Source organism: Rhamphochromis sp. 'chilingali' (assembly GCF_963969265.1).
Source record: "Rhamphochromis sp. 'chilingali' genome assembly, chromosome: 4".
Lineage (NCBI taxonomy): Eukaryota > Metazoa > Chordata > Actinopteri > Cichliformes > Cichlidae > Rhamphochromis > Rhamphochromis sp. 'chilingali'.
In genome coordinates this window covers 45,038,258-45,052,023 of record NC_137948.1, presented here as the reverse complement: position 1 = coordinate 45,052,023, position 13,766 = coordinate 45,038,258, and the positions used below count along the sequence as shown (strand labels likewise).

The window sequence follows — 13,766 nt, the reverse complement described above, 5'->3', positions numbered from 1 at the left end:
CCTCCTGAGCTACAGCCACACCTACTGCTAAGCACAACACCTTCTGCTGTCATGTTTTTATCTATTAAATTATAAAAAATAATGATAACTGGGTGTGTATGCAAATGTAATCATTACAATTGTGGAACACTGAGACACGCACAAAGATCTAACTGCTGTCGTCTCGTACATAAAGCAGAATGTCTCCACAGAGAGGATGTGCAGGTAAACGGTGGTTCGGGTCAAGTCAGTGTAGCCACCTCTGAAGTGACAGCTCTGGAACATACAAATGACAAAGTGACAGCACACAGCAGAAATGATGAGCACAGCATGGCGAGGTTCACTGCAAACCTCCTACATATTTAATGACATCAACACTGAAACATGTCATGAAAGAATACTCGAAGGCAAAGTATTTGTTTTAGCTGCTACAGCCGATTACAGTCAGACACCAACACACACTAACACGACTCTGATATATATGTTTCACTTTACATCTTTTTACAGTCCTGTGATGTGTTGAAATGTGGACAATGAATGTCTGACATTAAAAGATTCATCTTCAGGCATGGACCTGGAAAAAGCTTCTCCAGTCAGGCTCTGCATCCAAAAATAATAATAACAATAATCCAAATGTAATGCCCTCTCTTCACAACAGCTTATTACATTTCCATCAATTCAATATGAATGTGAAGTGCACACACATAAATGTAGTCAGCACAACGAGGAGGTGCGAGCTTGGGCAACAAGATGTGTTTCAACAAAGTGCCAACACGTCAGAGTCACTGCACAGGTCTGAGAAGGCCACTCGTCCACGATACTGTCATGATGACGCTGATACAGAGAGCATGGAATCAAACCGCGACTCCAGTTTTTCCCTTCTAACAAAGGGGAACCTTTAAAGTGCTTCAACGGAAGAGTCTGGAATTTTTTTACAACAACATTACTCAGTTTGTTATAGCTTTTGTAATCGTGCAGCAACATGGACTCCTAGCCGCTGCACAGCTGTGGTATCCTAGCCTTCCTGCAGCAGCCCGCCCCTCGCAGCTCCTCCCATCAAACCAGGACACGCGTCTTCTTCATATCAGCTAAAATAAGATGAAACCCACTGTCCCGCTACAACGTGCCTTCTATGTCCACTTTTCCTTTCGACTGTTCACCTTATCCGGGCCATAAAGACCTCTGATTGGAACTCTGGACTTTGGAAAGCAGAGCCCAGAAAAGGACCGTCAAAGAGATCGAGGCGATTATCCCAACAGGACTGAGGAAAGCTGCAGCCCATCCACGGGACGAGAGTCAGCGCCGTGAATGCTGCCAGTCCTGACTCTGTGAATCGCACTCGTGGTCAGCGATCAATGTTCATGACAATTTGCATATTAATGTTTATGAAACGGAGCTAGTGGTGCTCGTGTCAGCTGTGCTGTGTGCACGGTGGGAAAGCTGCAGCCTGACCCGGATGGGCCGTGAAACGTTTCTCCCAAACAAAGCGCAGCATCCACACAAACACAGACAACGTTCTGGGATTTCCCTTCTTGGTTCTTGAGACATAACTAAGGTACTGTTACTGTGCCACATGTAGCACACTCTCTGTGTGCAGGATTGACTAATGTTCATTATGTTAATAATACATTCAAACATGAATTTGGCATATTGAGAGTCCCATTAATGACCGATGTTCTGATGTTAGACTAAAGAAAGTGCTCTGTGTTTGCAAACTTTATCAACCAATATTTAATGGATGGAATAAAGTCCACTCTTCTAAATAGAGCGATCACCTTCAACAGATGTGCAGATGCTGTTTGCCATCACTGCTTTATGTACATAGCACCAGGTAACAACAGTTAGGTGGAGAGTCTGCGCAGCAAAAGTCAGACTTTCTGTTGTCATTGCTACTTACAGCTGCTGACAGCATGAAATACAACATGCTGGAATCAGCAGCCGTGTCGCTGCCACTACACTGCACTGTCAGCTTCCAGCTTCATCTAGTCATGAACACCGATGTTTGATAAAAGCATGAGCCAAACTGGTACACAGTCATGCTCCTTGGGCCACGAGATTAAAATAGAGGTTCTGCCCTTTTATTTGCTCTCGACATCGCGGTTTTATTAAGGAGGGGTTTTCGTCACAGCTCACTCGAACGAGTTCTCAGAGTTTATTGTTAGACTCAGAGTTTAGTCTCAGAGTCTAGTCTCAGAGTCTAGTCTCAGAGTCTAGTCTCAGAGTCTAGTCTCAGAGTCTAGTCTCAGAGTCTAGTCTCAGAGTCTAGTCTCAGAGTCTAGTCTCAGAGTCTAGTCTCAGAGTTTAGTCTCAGAGTCTAGTCTCAGAGTTTAGTCTCAGAGTCTAGTCTCAGAGTTTAGTCTCAGAGTCTAGTCTCAGAGTTTAGTCTCAGAGTCTAGTCTCAGAGTCTAGTCTCAGAGTCTAGTCTCAGAGTCTAGTCTCAGAGTTTAGTCTCAGAGTCTAGTCTCAGAGTCTATCACAAACTCACCTGTGTGACCGTGTCTCACTGTCAAACCACCAATATGAAGACAGTGTGGGGTAGACCAACCGAAGAACTGATTTAGGACAAACATTTACAAACATTTACTCTGAACGTCATCATGACATCACCTCATCTACGCTCAAGCTACCATCTTTAAATGTTCACCATTCAGAGTCCCGAGTGTATCAGATGTTGCTACAGCATTCATGCTACAGGCCACACTGAGACTGTTGCCGGTGTCTGCGGACGCTACACATCTGGCTGAAGGACTGGCCGCAGCGCGAGCAGCTGTAGGGTTTCTCCTGTGTGTGAACTGTACGGTGCCTCTTCAGATGGCTCGATGAGATGAAACTCTTCCCGCACAGCGTGCATCGATAACGCCTCTCACCGGTGTGGATGAGGAGGTGAACCCGCAGGTTGTTGGGCTGGGCAAAACCCTTCCCACAGTGAGGGCAAGTGTAAGGTCTTTCCCCGGTGTGCACCCGCTGGTGCAACTCCAGGCCGGCCGTGCTGGGGAACACACGTCCGCACACAGCGCACGCCACCGGCTCTTTTGCGGCGGCGGTGCTGCTCCTGTAAGGCCGCCTCTGGCTGCTGGCAGTGCCAGTGGGAGCTGTCGGAGGAGGGGGAGGGGGCGGAGGTGGAGGGGGTGCAGCTACTACGGCGGCGGCAGCAGCAGCCATGTCGAAGGAGGCAGCAAAAGCAGCCATCTCGTGAGCGCCGCCTGTAAAGAGCATAGTCGGGGGGCCGTCGAGACTTTCTCCCCCTCCCTGTGAGGGGAAGGAGGCAGAAGGGTGCCCGCTGTCCGTGTTCCCCAAACCCAGCTGTGCTACTGCATAGGCTGCTCCCAGATGGCTGACACGCTCCTGCATCCAGGCCAGATCCAGGCCCAGGCTGTTGAGGCGGTCGCAGCTCGACTCATCAGAGGCTATAGTGGCCGACAGCTGAGAGGGATGAAGGTCATCTTCTGTGAGCTCATCTGTCTGGACCTCTGGCTTCAGAGCCATATCAGGTAGGCTCCCCGAAGGGTCCCTGCGAGCCGCTTCGGAGGCATGGACCCCCTCAGTGTTGCCTACGGGCTTAGCAGCCTTACGTTTTGCTCGAGGCCTGCAGGTCAGGTCCATCGTGGCATCAGCAGGAGAGGAGGACAGCTGTGATGTGGAGGATGTGAGGCTGCTGACGCTGGTGTCGAGGACAGTGTCAGCAGGGGGGCTTTCCTCGCTGGGCTCCAAAGCTGTAGAAGGACAGACAGTAACACTGAAACCATGTGAGCAGCCAACAAAACACTGATGTAACTGTGTGGGGGCCACACTCACCTGCAGAGAGGCCACACTCCGCCCTTATGTTAACCTCCACCTTCACATCCAAGTTGCAGTCATCTCTCTCCTCTTTTTCCTGCTTCACCAGTGTCAACATCTTGGCTTCCTCCTGCTGAGAAAAGACAAACGAGTCTCACAGTTTCAGCTACTGCATCAATCATTTCTGTCCCACACAGCAGCCAAGACGCTGCGGACGCTGAAGGAAGACATTCAAGACTTTTTGCATCCAAAATAGAAATAACTGCACGTGTGCACACTGTGAGTGGAACCAGCTTCCAGTTTGGATTCAGGAGACAGACACTATCTCTACTTTCAAGATTAGGCTTCAAACTTTCCTTTTTGCTAAAGCATATAGTTAGGGCTGGACCAGGTGACCCTGAATCCTCCCTTAGTTATGCTGCAATAGACGTAGGCTGCCGGGGATTCCCATGATGCACTGGGTGTTTCTTCTTCACTCACTATGTGTTAATAGACCTCTCTGCACTGAATCCTTAGTTGTTATCCATCTCTGTCTCTCTTCCACAGCATGTCTTTATCCTGTCTTCCTCCACTCACCCCTAACTGGTCTCAGGTGGCGGCTCCACCCTGAGCCTGGTTCTGCTGGAGGTTTCTTCCTGTTAAAAGGGAGTTTTTCCTTCCCACTGTCGCCAAAGTGCTGCTCATTGTTGTGATTTCTCTGTGTCATTGTAGAGTCGACCTCACAGTATAAAGCACCTTGAGGTGACTGTTGCTGTGATTTGGAGCTGTATAAATAAAGCAGAATTTGAACCCAAACCATGAGCTTTTTCTAATTCAGTTTATGTTGTATTCCTAACTCCAACTGTTCCTTTTTAGGGCCTAAACCAATAGAACCCTTTAAAGATCCTGAACCTAACAAAGTAATGTTTTTAGAGTGAATAACATATGAAACATATGTTAGAGGGTGGACTCAGACACATCTGAGTCTAACCTTAGGATGTGGACCTTTTCTTTGTCACACGGTCACAGATCAACACTGACGAAAATAATGTTGGATTCTTGTATTAACAAAAACAGATTGATCTTGGATTAGAGGTTCACAAAGTGCAGAGAGCTGAGGTTATATAACGTGCTAGCCTAGTGCACGATTCATCTTTACCTTTGAAACTGGATGAAAGGGTTTGCCTTCAGAAAGAGCCAGAGGAGGGGGTGCCAGGGGCTGATGGTCATCAGGTCCTGAAAAATAACACAGGACATTGAACATGTGCTCCCCCACGTGTTTCAGCTGTGTGTCACGCAGCCACATTATCAGACAGACACGCCACGCATCCCCACGTCTGATGTCTATGATCTGCCGTCATATTTGACGCACGGCGAGCTGTACCGTGTGGCAGCAGAAACTCGGCACACCTGGCAGTGTTTCCACTCTTCTCCAGTTTTGCTGCGCCTGTGTGAGCAGTGGCTTCCTGTTCTTCTGCTGCTGTAGCACATCTGTTCGATGTGCTGTGCACTCAGCCCCGCTCTTCTGCATACCTCGGTTGTAACGAGCTCTGATTTGCTCTAACATCAACTACACCTTTTCACCCGGAGAACTCACTGGATATTCTGCCTTTTGCTGAACTCCACAGGTGGCTGTGCAGGAAGAGCCCAGCAGATCAGCAGGTGCATGTTACACCAACCAGCATTTGAGGACACCTGAATCAGGTTTGCTGGGACAAAACATGCGAGCCATCTTTTACCATGCTCTTCATGGGAGACAGGACGAATTTCTCCGACTAGCACACGGGGCTGGATGCAGCAGTATAATCATTACTGAGCTCACAGCTGGATGGGTGGATGTGCAGGGTGTCCCGCTCCCCTACCTTTGGGCGGCCTAAAATGAGCCGTGTGATGCTCCTCGCGCTGACTCCGTCTCCTCATCCTCCTCTCACAGCTCCGCATCTTCACGTCCATGTCTCGCAGCCTCTGCCGCAGGGCTCGGTTCTCCTTCTCGCTCTTCTCCCGCTCCTGCTCCATCTGAGAGCGCAGCGCCGCGTAACCGTCGTCCACCAGTTTGCAAATTTCGGCTACCGCCGAGTTGGCCAGCATCTCTATGATGGAGGCGATCTGCGCTTGGAAGCCGACGCAGTCCGCCATCGTGGCCCGCGCTGTCGGAGTGCACGGACAGATGCGCGCGGCAGACGCTGCGGTGCACGGGCGTCAGGAGATCCGCGCACTGATGTGTGGCCGAAGACATGCACAGGCTCCCCGTCGGCCTCCTGGGCGCTGTCAGGTGGGAGTCGCCTGCTGATGACGTCAGTTTGTTGTTTAGTATCATGTCGCAGGCTGCCGCCCCACATGTGACAGCATCAGGTCACAAAAATAACCACCTCTGTGTGTGTGTGTGTGTGTGTGTGTTAAAGACACAGACCTTAATCATCAGGCGTTCTGAGGTCTAAATCCTGACAGGAAGTGTTACCATGGCACTCCTGTGCAAGATGCAGGTGCGTGTGTGCTGTGGAGGGGCTGTGATGGCTCATCACACACACGCGGGTCACCTCTGCAGCGTCTCATGCTGCTACACAAGTCTGCCATCTGTAATCCAGTTTGAGATCCTTCTTGACGCCTTAACGCCCACTCACCTCATGGGCCATCTAACCTCAGGAAATCACATGATAGGGCGGTGCCAGGTTTCACAGTGGGTTCACCTGAAACCTTGGCTGTATCCCAATTCAGGGTCTGCAGCCTTAAAGCTGCATTTTAAGGCCGATTATATGGGCTCAAAATGTGGTCATAACAAGGGCGTAGATTGTCATGGGCGGAAGGGACACGTCCCCACCAATATCCAGCGATTACTGAATTGTCCCCACCAATAATTTGATCTCTTCGAGTAAAGAAAAACAAACCCGATTAAAAAAAACCCGATCCGTCAGCGTCTGATTCACCCAGCGGTGCAAAAAGAGTTAAATCACGTCCTCTACTGGAGTCCTACGTCATGTGACAAATATGGCCAATGTGATTGGCTGAGCCTTTCAGGGAGCTCTGTTCAGTTTCAGCAGCGGCAAACCTGCTAGTGATGGGATTTCCGGCTCTTTTTAGAGATCCGGCTCTTTCGGTTCCGAACCGGCTCTTCAGGTTGTTTTGTTGCTTTAATTAATTTATTATTAACAATAATATAAAATAATGCACAAAAGGAATTACTAACGTAAAAACAAGTGGTTTTATTTATATATGTTTATATATAAATATATGCGGTGGCCCCTAGAGACAAAACACGTACAAACTCCAAAACACATTTCTAGCATGAACTGAACTTCCAAAGCAGAGCTACTAGATCACTTAAATTACACAATTGAAAGCATGTGTGTATTGTTTGTGTATTTATACACAGGCACTCATATATATATTCAAATAATTTAAAAAAAAGTTCATTTACCTGTTATTACCACACACCAAATCCGGTCGTTGGTACTTGCTGGCTTGTGTAGCCACAAGATAACAAAGGCTCAACACTGCGCCCAGCATCCTGGAGCACTTCTGTTGTCTTTTGTACGTGTTTTGAGTTTTTATGTGCTTCTGAGTTTTTACGTGCTTCGGAGTTTGTACGTGTTTTTACGTGTTTTGGAGTTTTTACGTGTTTTGGAGTTTGTACGTGTTTTTACGTGTTTTGGAGTTTGTACATGCTTCAGAGTTCGTACGTGATTTGAAGTTTGTATGTGCTTTGTCTCTAGGGGCCACCGTAAATATACTTTTATTTATTCACTCCACATAAAATGTAATAAATAAATCATATAATACAAAAATCAACTATTCACATTTCAAGTTTTAACTATTTAAATTTTCAGCTTTTTCCTTTCACAAATTTAAAGTGAAAAGAACACCTGCAAACCACAACACAATTAAATATAAATTATAATATGAAAACTAAAAGAACATGCATATTCTCTGTCATATGGACCTGCATGAATAAACTTTCTCAATCCTTTATCATCTGCAACCGAAAATAGTTGTGGATGATTACTATACCTTTCTAATGTTGTTGTCCCTGCCTCTCTTTCTCTCTCTCTGGCTCTGTTCCTGTGCTACTGAGTGTAACTACCGCCCCTCCCCCCTCTGCCCAGCGTAAAGCACAAGGCTCGCGTGCAGAGTGAAGCGGAAAAAAAGTGCGAGAGAGAGGCTGAGAGAAAGGAAAAAAAAAAAAAAAACACGTGACGGCTCGCGATAAGGAGCCGGCTCGCGTCGTTCACGTCAAAGATCCGGCTCCAAGAGCCATTTCGTTCGCGAACGACCCATCACTAAAACCTGCGCTGCGAGGAGGAGAGGAGGACGGCAGCAAAGAGGAAGAAGCTGGATATAAGAAAGTGTTTTTCAAAGAAACCTGTGAGTCACTTAAAGCCAAGTTCACTCATAAAATGTGTCACAATAACGTTACAGGCTATAGGCCATACATGCCAACACTCCCGATTTTTCTGGGAGAATCCCGAATTTCAGTGCCCCTCCCGAAGGTCTCCCGGAGCCCGAATTTCTCCCGATTTTCCACCCGGACAACAAAATTGAAAAACCATATTCCAGATTGGCCCAGCCAATTCCAGTTTCCAACAATGGCTACTACTACTGCAGCTACATAGCTTTAATATTACTCTTATTTCTCTTTCTGGGTCGCAAAATAAACTTTTAACATATTTTCAGGCGAGAATGTCCTTGTCTTGTCTTGTGTGAATTTACTTTTCCTGGAACAGTCTCTCACTGTCGTTCTCTAAACCTAAAAGAGAATTATGGATTTGATCAACTGGTCTCTGAGTGCTATTGACACCCTTTTCTCAACGAGAAGTCGGGGCTTGGGAGAGCCTGAGTGCCCTGGAGGGACTTTCCCTGCCGGTTACATGATGGACGGGTGGCAGAACTGGAGGACCGTGTGCCTGGCGGGACTGTCGATCGAGGACGCTGAAGATATCTACCTATTCGGAACCATGATAACAGGGTTCATGCTGATCGGCGTTGGCTTAGCCCTGGTTTATCAGAGAAATAAGAAAGCGGAACCGGCTGTTCAAACCCCCACAAGGCTGCCCGCTGGATTCGAAGCGACGGGACGAGGTGCGACCTCTCACAACGAACGTAATATGGTCAACACCTTGGAGACGCTTACTGCTGCTGTGAAGGCTCAAAACAACACCATTGAGCGTATGAGGGGAAACATCAGAGAGAGGCCTGCTCAAAATGACACCCTTGAGCGACAGTTGGAAAACATCGCGGAACGGATCACTGCAGTTGTGAGGTCTCAGAATCAAAAGACTGACAACACCACGGAACAGAAGTTTGATACCATCATGGGGAGGCTCGCGACTCTTCAACGGGAGATCGAGAGACCAGCCTCGGAGTGCTAGAATTCGAGCTGCTCACAAAGGAGAAATCAACAATATTCTACATTTGGACACCACGGCTCCAGCTGCAGGCCCAAGGCTGGAGCCCACCAAAACAACTCCCTGATAACGACTGTGTTACGGCTATTCTTCCCGTCCCATGAAGGACACCTGGGTTGGCTGGCAGACTGTTTACTTAGCCTGATAGGGCGAAGGACACTGTCTCAGCTGAACTATGGACACGCCCACACATACACTTACACTGACAGACACTCACTCATCCCCCCTCCCTTTCCAACGCCTTCGATGCTTGTGCCCTACCGGGGATGATAGCAGTCAACTGGACCAGCGCAGATGCTGCAGGACCGGATGCGCTGTGTACACCGGCTCTCTCTTACCCTTTACCTGTTGCTGGTCTTGTGTTTCTATGGTGTATTGATAGTCATGTGCTTTTGTGCTGAGGTGTTTTTTCTTTTATCAAACTGTTCTCCCACTAGGAGCTCAGTCTGAGTGGAGTTTTTTTTTCTCCTCCTCTTACCTCATGTAGTGTATTTTCGTTGTTTTTTTCCTATCAGCCTACCTTCTGACATGTCTGCCCAATGTGATGTTTGTGTAAAGTTGGTCAGAAGGTTCCTTTGTGAGTGCGCATGCGCCATTAGCGTGCTGCCTGCTGTAACCCCTAATTTCCCTCGGGATGAATAAAGTATTCTGATTCTGATTCTAAACTTCAAATATCTGAGCCGGCGTTGTGCCAAAAACTGACCTCCAATGTTTTCGTGTGTTTTTTATGTGTAATATCATATGATGTTAAATAGACTTCTGTGAACAGGTATTACAAAGTGGTTATATATAAAATAAAAAAATTACCTGTTCCTCAAGTATCTTTGTAACCGTGTTATTGTACCTACATTATAATCAACCAGCTTCCTTTTGTCCACTTAAAATATGTTTACAGAACTATTTTTGCATTTGTTGCAATTTCAGCTGTCCTCTTGGCCAGATTACTCTTAAGAGAGACATTTTTAAGGTAAACAAGAATTTTTTTAACTGCATAAATAAAGGATACATAAAAGTCACTGCCAAAAACTGACTGAAGGTTCTACCTTGTTACAGGAATGTTGTTTGTTGCTCAAGATGACTTGATATCATTCACAAGGGATACATTTGACATATGTTTCACATATTATAGACCAACAAGTTATTTATAGCAGTTTAAATACAAGCAATCAGTTTCTGGCAGGCAATCACAACACCTGGTTCTCAGGTGGACGCAGCCTCTGAATTTGGACACCCCCATCCTGTTTCTGGCCCCGGCCAATAATAACGGTGACATTTAACTTATTTTATCCGATAAATAAACATTGTAAAATTCAAGTTTTGTGTGTGTGTTTGAATGTCTCCCTAATTCTGTGTTCTCAAGGTTGGCAAGTATGTGCCAGGCTTTGGCCCACATCAGTCTAAAACTGTATGTAACCATGAATAACGTGTTGCCATGTCCACCAGGAGAGACCGGACAGTATAGATGTAAAACCAATATGCCAGCAGTTTATCTCAGTTAGTGAGAGGAGCAGGCCTGTGTTTGGCTGCTTCACATAGTGGACATTGAGTTGTTGTGTGGGGCATGTAGTCCATGTCTGTTGCTGTAACAGTAGCTCATGTTTAGAATAAAAGATCGCAGCTCACTGAGTTAATCGGGGCAATAGTGCCTCAAACGTTGCATCATTTTGCTGAGAGATCTGTTACTTTGTGGTCATCTTAGACGAGTAGTTTTATGGACAAAAACCAGCAGGTCACTCAGTGTTCCCTTAGTGCTGATGTATCAGAGATGTTGGTGTACTATAACTGAAGTAATGTTGTTAAGTCCTTAAAGTCATATTCTTTTATTGTCATGACTGTATTTGAAGCTATTTTTATTTTTGTATGATACCTGATTTATATGGAATATGGCTGAAGTAAACTAAAGCCTGAAATACTCAGTCATTTGTTTAATAGTACTTTAACATTATATAATTCACATATAAAACTATGAATTGTAATTTTAAATGGTTTAAAAACACGTAGAATAGCATATGTAGGCAAGTATATTTCTCCTTTTTTGTTAATCAAGAAGGAAAAACAAAAAACAAAAACAGGGCAGGGTTCGGTGGTTGAATCATCCGTCCCCACCAATGCCCAAACCAAATCTACGCTCTTGGGTCATAAATATTTTGTACATGTAAATCAGGATTTGTATGTGTAAAAAGAATCTGTGTGTGGACTTAGCCAAAAAACCCTGCAAGTTACAAGTACGAATTTTAACCCTATTTTTCTTCCTTTCATCTGATTGGTCAATGTCATGTCAATCACAAATGTAACAATCCAATCAGAGAACAGATGGGTTTGGCTGTCGAGGGGCGCTTTTTTTGAACTGCAGGTCTTTGAAAGGAATAAATGCCCCTTTACATGCCAACCCAGCGTTTTCCTTCATCACCACCAATGACTGTAATAAAGATGGATGACGTGACAGCGTCCCAAAAATGAAGCCAAAACGTCTCTATCGCCCCCTGGTGTCTGGCTGCAGTATAGGTCATAAACCCCGCCTCCTCTATGTTAGCGGATGGGACTGTGGTCAGACTAAAATAAATTAATTCTCCTAAGAAAAACTTTTTCCAAAGATTCTTTCTTTTGTTATCAATAGTTCTCATCACGCTGATTGATGTCCAATGAGTCTCCTCTCCCATAAGTTTGATTCTAATTCCTACCGCGGTGATGTTAAATTGGGGTGAAACGTTATCATAGCAGCTTTGACTGGCAGCTGCAGAAGTGGAGGTGGAGCGGCCGAAGAGTAAACTGTTAAAAGTAAGTACTGAATATTATGTCACTTATTTATGTGCAAATGTTTAATAATGAGGAACATTAAAACATTCCTGTTGGCCACATGTCGGCAAAGTTATGTGACATTAGCGATGTTTGTACTTTCAGCGTTTACTTGGTTTTAAAGCCTTTAAAATATAATACAATAGTCGACCTTAATCTTACAGAGAATGTGATGATTTTGTGGATAATTAAAGTCAGTCATATATCCACAAACACAACAGGCTGAAAGTCAGTGATGCTGCTCGGTTTGCAGTCCTGAACATCACGGCACAAGCAGGATTCACTGCACTGTTAATGTGAGCTGTGTTATATTGCTGCCTCTGTTCGGTGGTGTCGAGCCAAACGCACTTTAACGTGTGTTTGAACGAGCTGACGGTTCACTCGTTAAGCTGAAAGAAAGATGCTTTAATCACAGCAGTCACACATGTGTCCACTGCACCATCTGGAACTCTTCTTGTTTACACTCGTAATAACACAAACACTAAATCCTGCTTCTCTGGTGCTGTTGTGTAGCAGTGTGTACACCTGAGACTGTCACCTGTCTGTCTGTCCTGCACTCTCTCTCTGTTTCTTTCTCTCTGATTGTGGAATAAAAGTATGAACATGTGTTTATAAGTTCAAATTCAAATTCAAATTTTATTTGTCACGTACACAGTCATACACAGTACGATATGTAGTGAAATGCTTGGACAACTGCTCGTGACCTAAAGAAAACAAAAAAGGAAAAGGCTATGAATAAGATAGGAAATAAATATGAAAAATTAAAAAGGGTAAATTTAACTGGGAAGAATAAGATAAAATATATAAATTTAAGTTGAAAATAAAATAACTGTACAACAAAATACACAATATAGAACTATATAAGAATGTATGAAGAAATCTAAATAAATATATACACAATAACAGCAGCTGTACAAGTATTAACCGGAAATGAAGAATATAGTGACCAGTGTTGTGCAAAAACAATGTCCAGAAAGTCCAGTGTGTGTGTAAGAACCATATGTGTGGGTCAGTACTGTGTGGTGGTGTGATTGAGAGACCGTAGCGCCTGCGGGAAGAAGCTCCTCCTCAGTCTCTCTGTGTTGGTCTTCAGGGAGCGGAATCGCTTTCCTGACCTCAACAGAGAGAACAGTCTGTTGTTGGGATGGCTGAGGTCCTTCACCATCTTCCTGGCCTTGGTCCAGCACCGCCTGCTGTAGATTGAGTGCAGGTCAGGGAGCTCGGAGCGGATGGTGCGCTCAGCTGACCACACAACCCTCTGTAGAGCTCGTCTGTCCTGCATGGTGCTGTTCCCGAACCAGGTTAAGATGTTTCCCGCCAGGATGCTCTCTATGGTGCAGGAGTAAAAGTTCCTGAGCACCTTGGAGGGCAGTTGGAAGTCTCTCAAGCGTCTGAGGTGGTAGAGACGCTGACGGGCCTTTTTCACCACGGTGTTGATGTGACAGGACCATGACAGGTCCTGCGTGATGTGAACTCCGAGGTATTTGAAGCTGTCCACTCTCTCCACTGGGCACTCGTTGATGACGGGGGTCTGGTAGTTCCTCTCCTGCTTAGTGCTGAAGTCCACTATCAGCTCCTTTGTCTTACTGACGTTCAGAAGGAGGTTGTTCCTCTGGCACCAGTTCTCCAGATTCCTAATCTCCTTCAGGTAGGCCGTCTCGTTGTTATCAGAGATCAGGCCCACCACGACGGTGTCGTCAGCAAACTTGATGATGGTGGTGGAGCTGGTAGTGGCCACACAGTCATATGTGTACAAAGAGTACAGCAGGGGGCTCAGAACACACCCCTGGGGGGCTCCAGTGCTGAGAGTGGTGGAGGCTGAGACATGTCCGCCCA

General features: G+C 45.9%; 1 protein-coding gene across 4 annotated transcripts; it reads right to left on the bottom strand.

Moving 5' to 3' along the window:
• Positions 1-2,310: 2,310 nt before the first annotated feature.
• Positions 2,311-6,771, bottom strand: LOC308394949 (uncharacterized protein). 4 transcript variants are annotated; one of them, XM_080879569.1, is made up of 5 exons: positions 6,146-6,765; positions 5,598-6,021; positions 4,895-4,971; positions 3,775-3,889; positions 2,313-3,692 (listed from the first exon to the last, which is right to left on the bottom strand). In XM_080879569.1, the coding sequence occupies exons 2-5, from the start codon at positions 5,869-5,871 to the stop codon at positions 2,668-2,670; spliced, it is 1,491 nt and encodes a 496-aa protein (XP_080735695.1). In that variant the 5' UTR covers positions 5,872-6,021; positions 6,146-6,765; the 3' UTR covers positions 2,313-2,667. The 4 variants fall into 4 exon arrangements, with proteins under 4 accessions (XP_080735697.1, XP_080735695.1, XP_080735696.1 ...); XM_080879570.1 differs by having other exon boundaries at positions 5,598-6,018; XM_080879571.1 differs by having other exon boundaries at positions 2,311-3,692; positions 3,775-3,886; positions 5,598-6,771.
• Between the last annotated feature and the right edge of the window lie 6,995 nt (positions 6,772-13,766).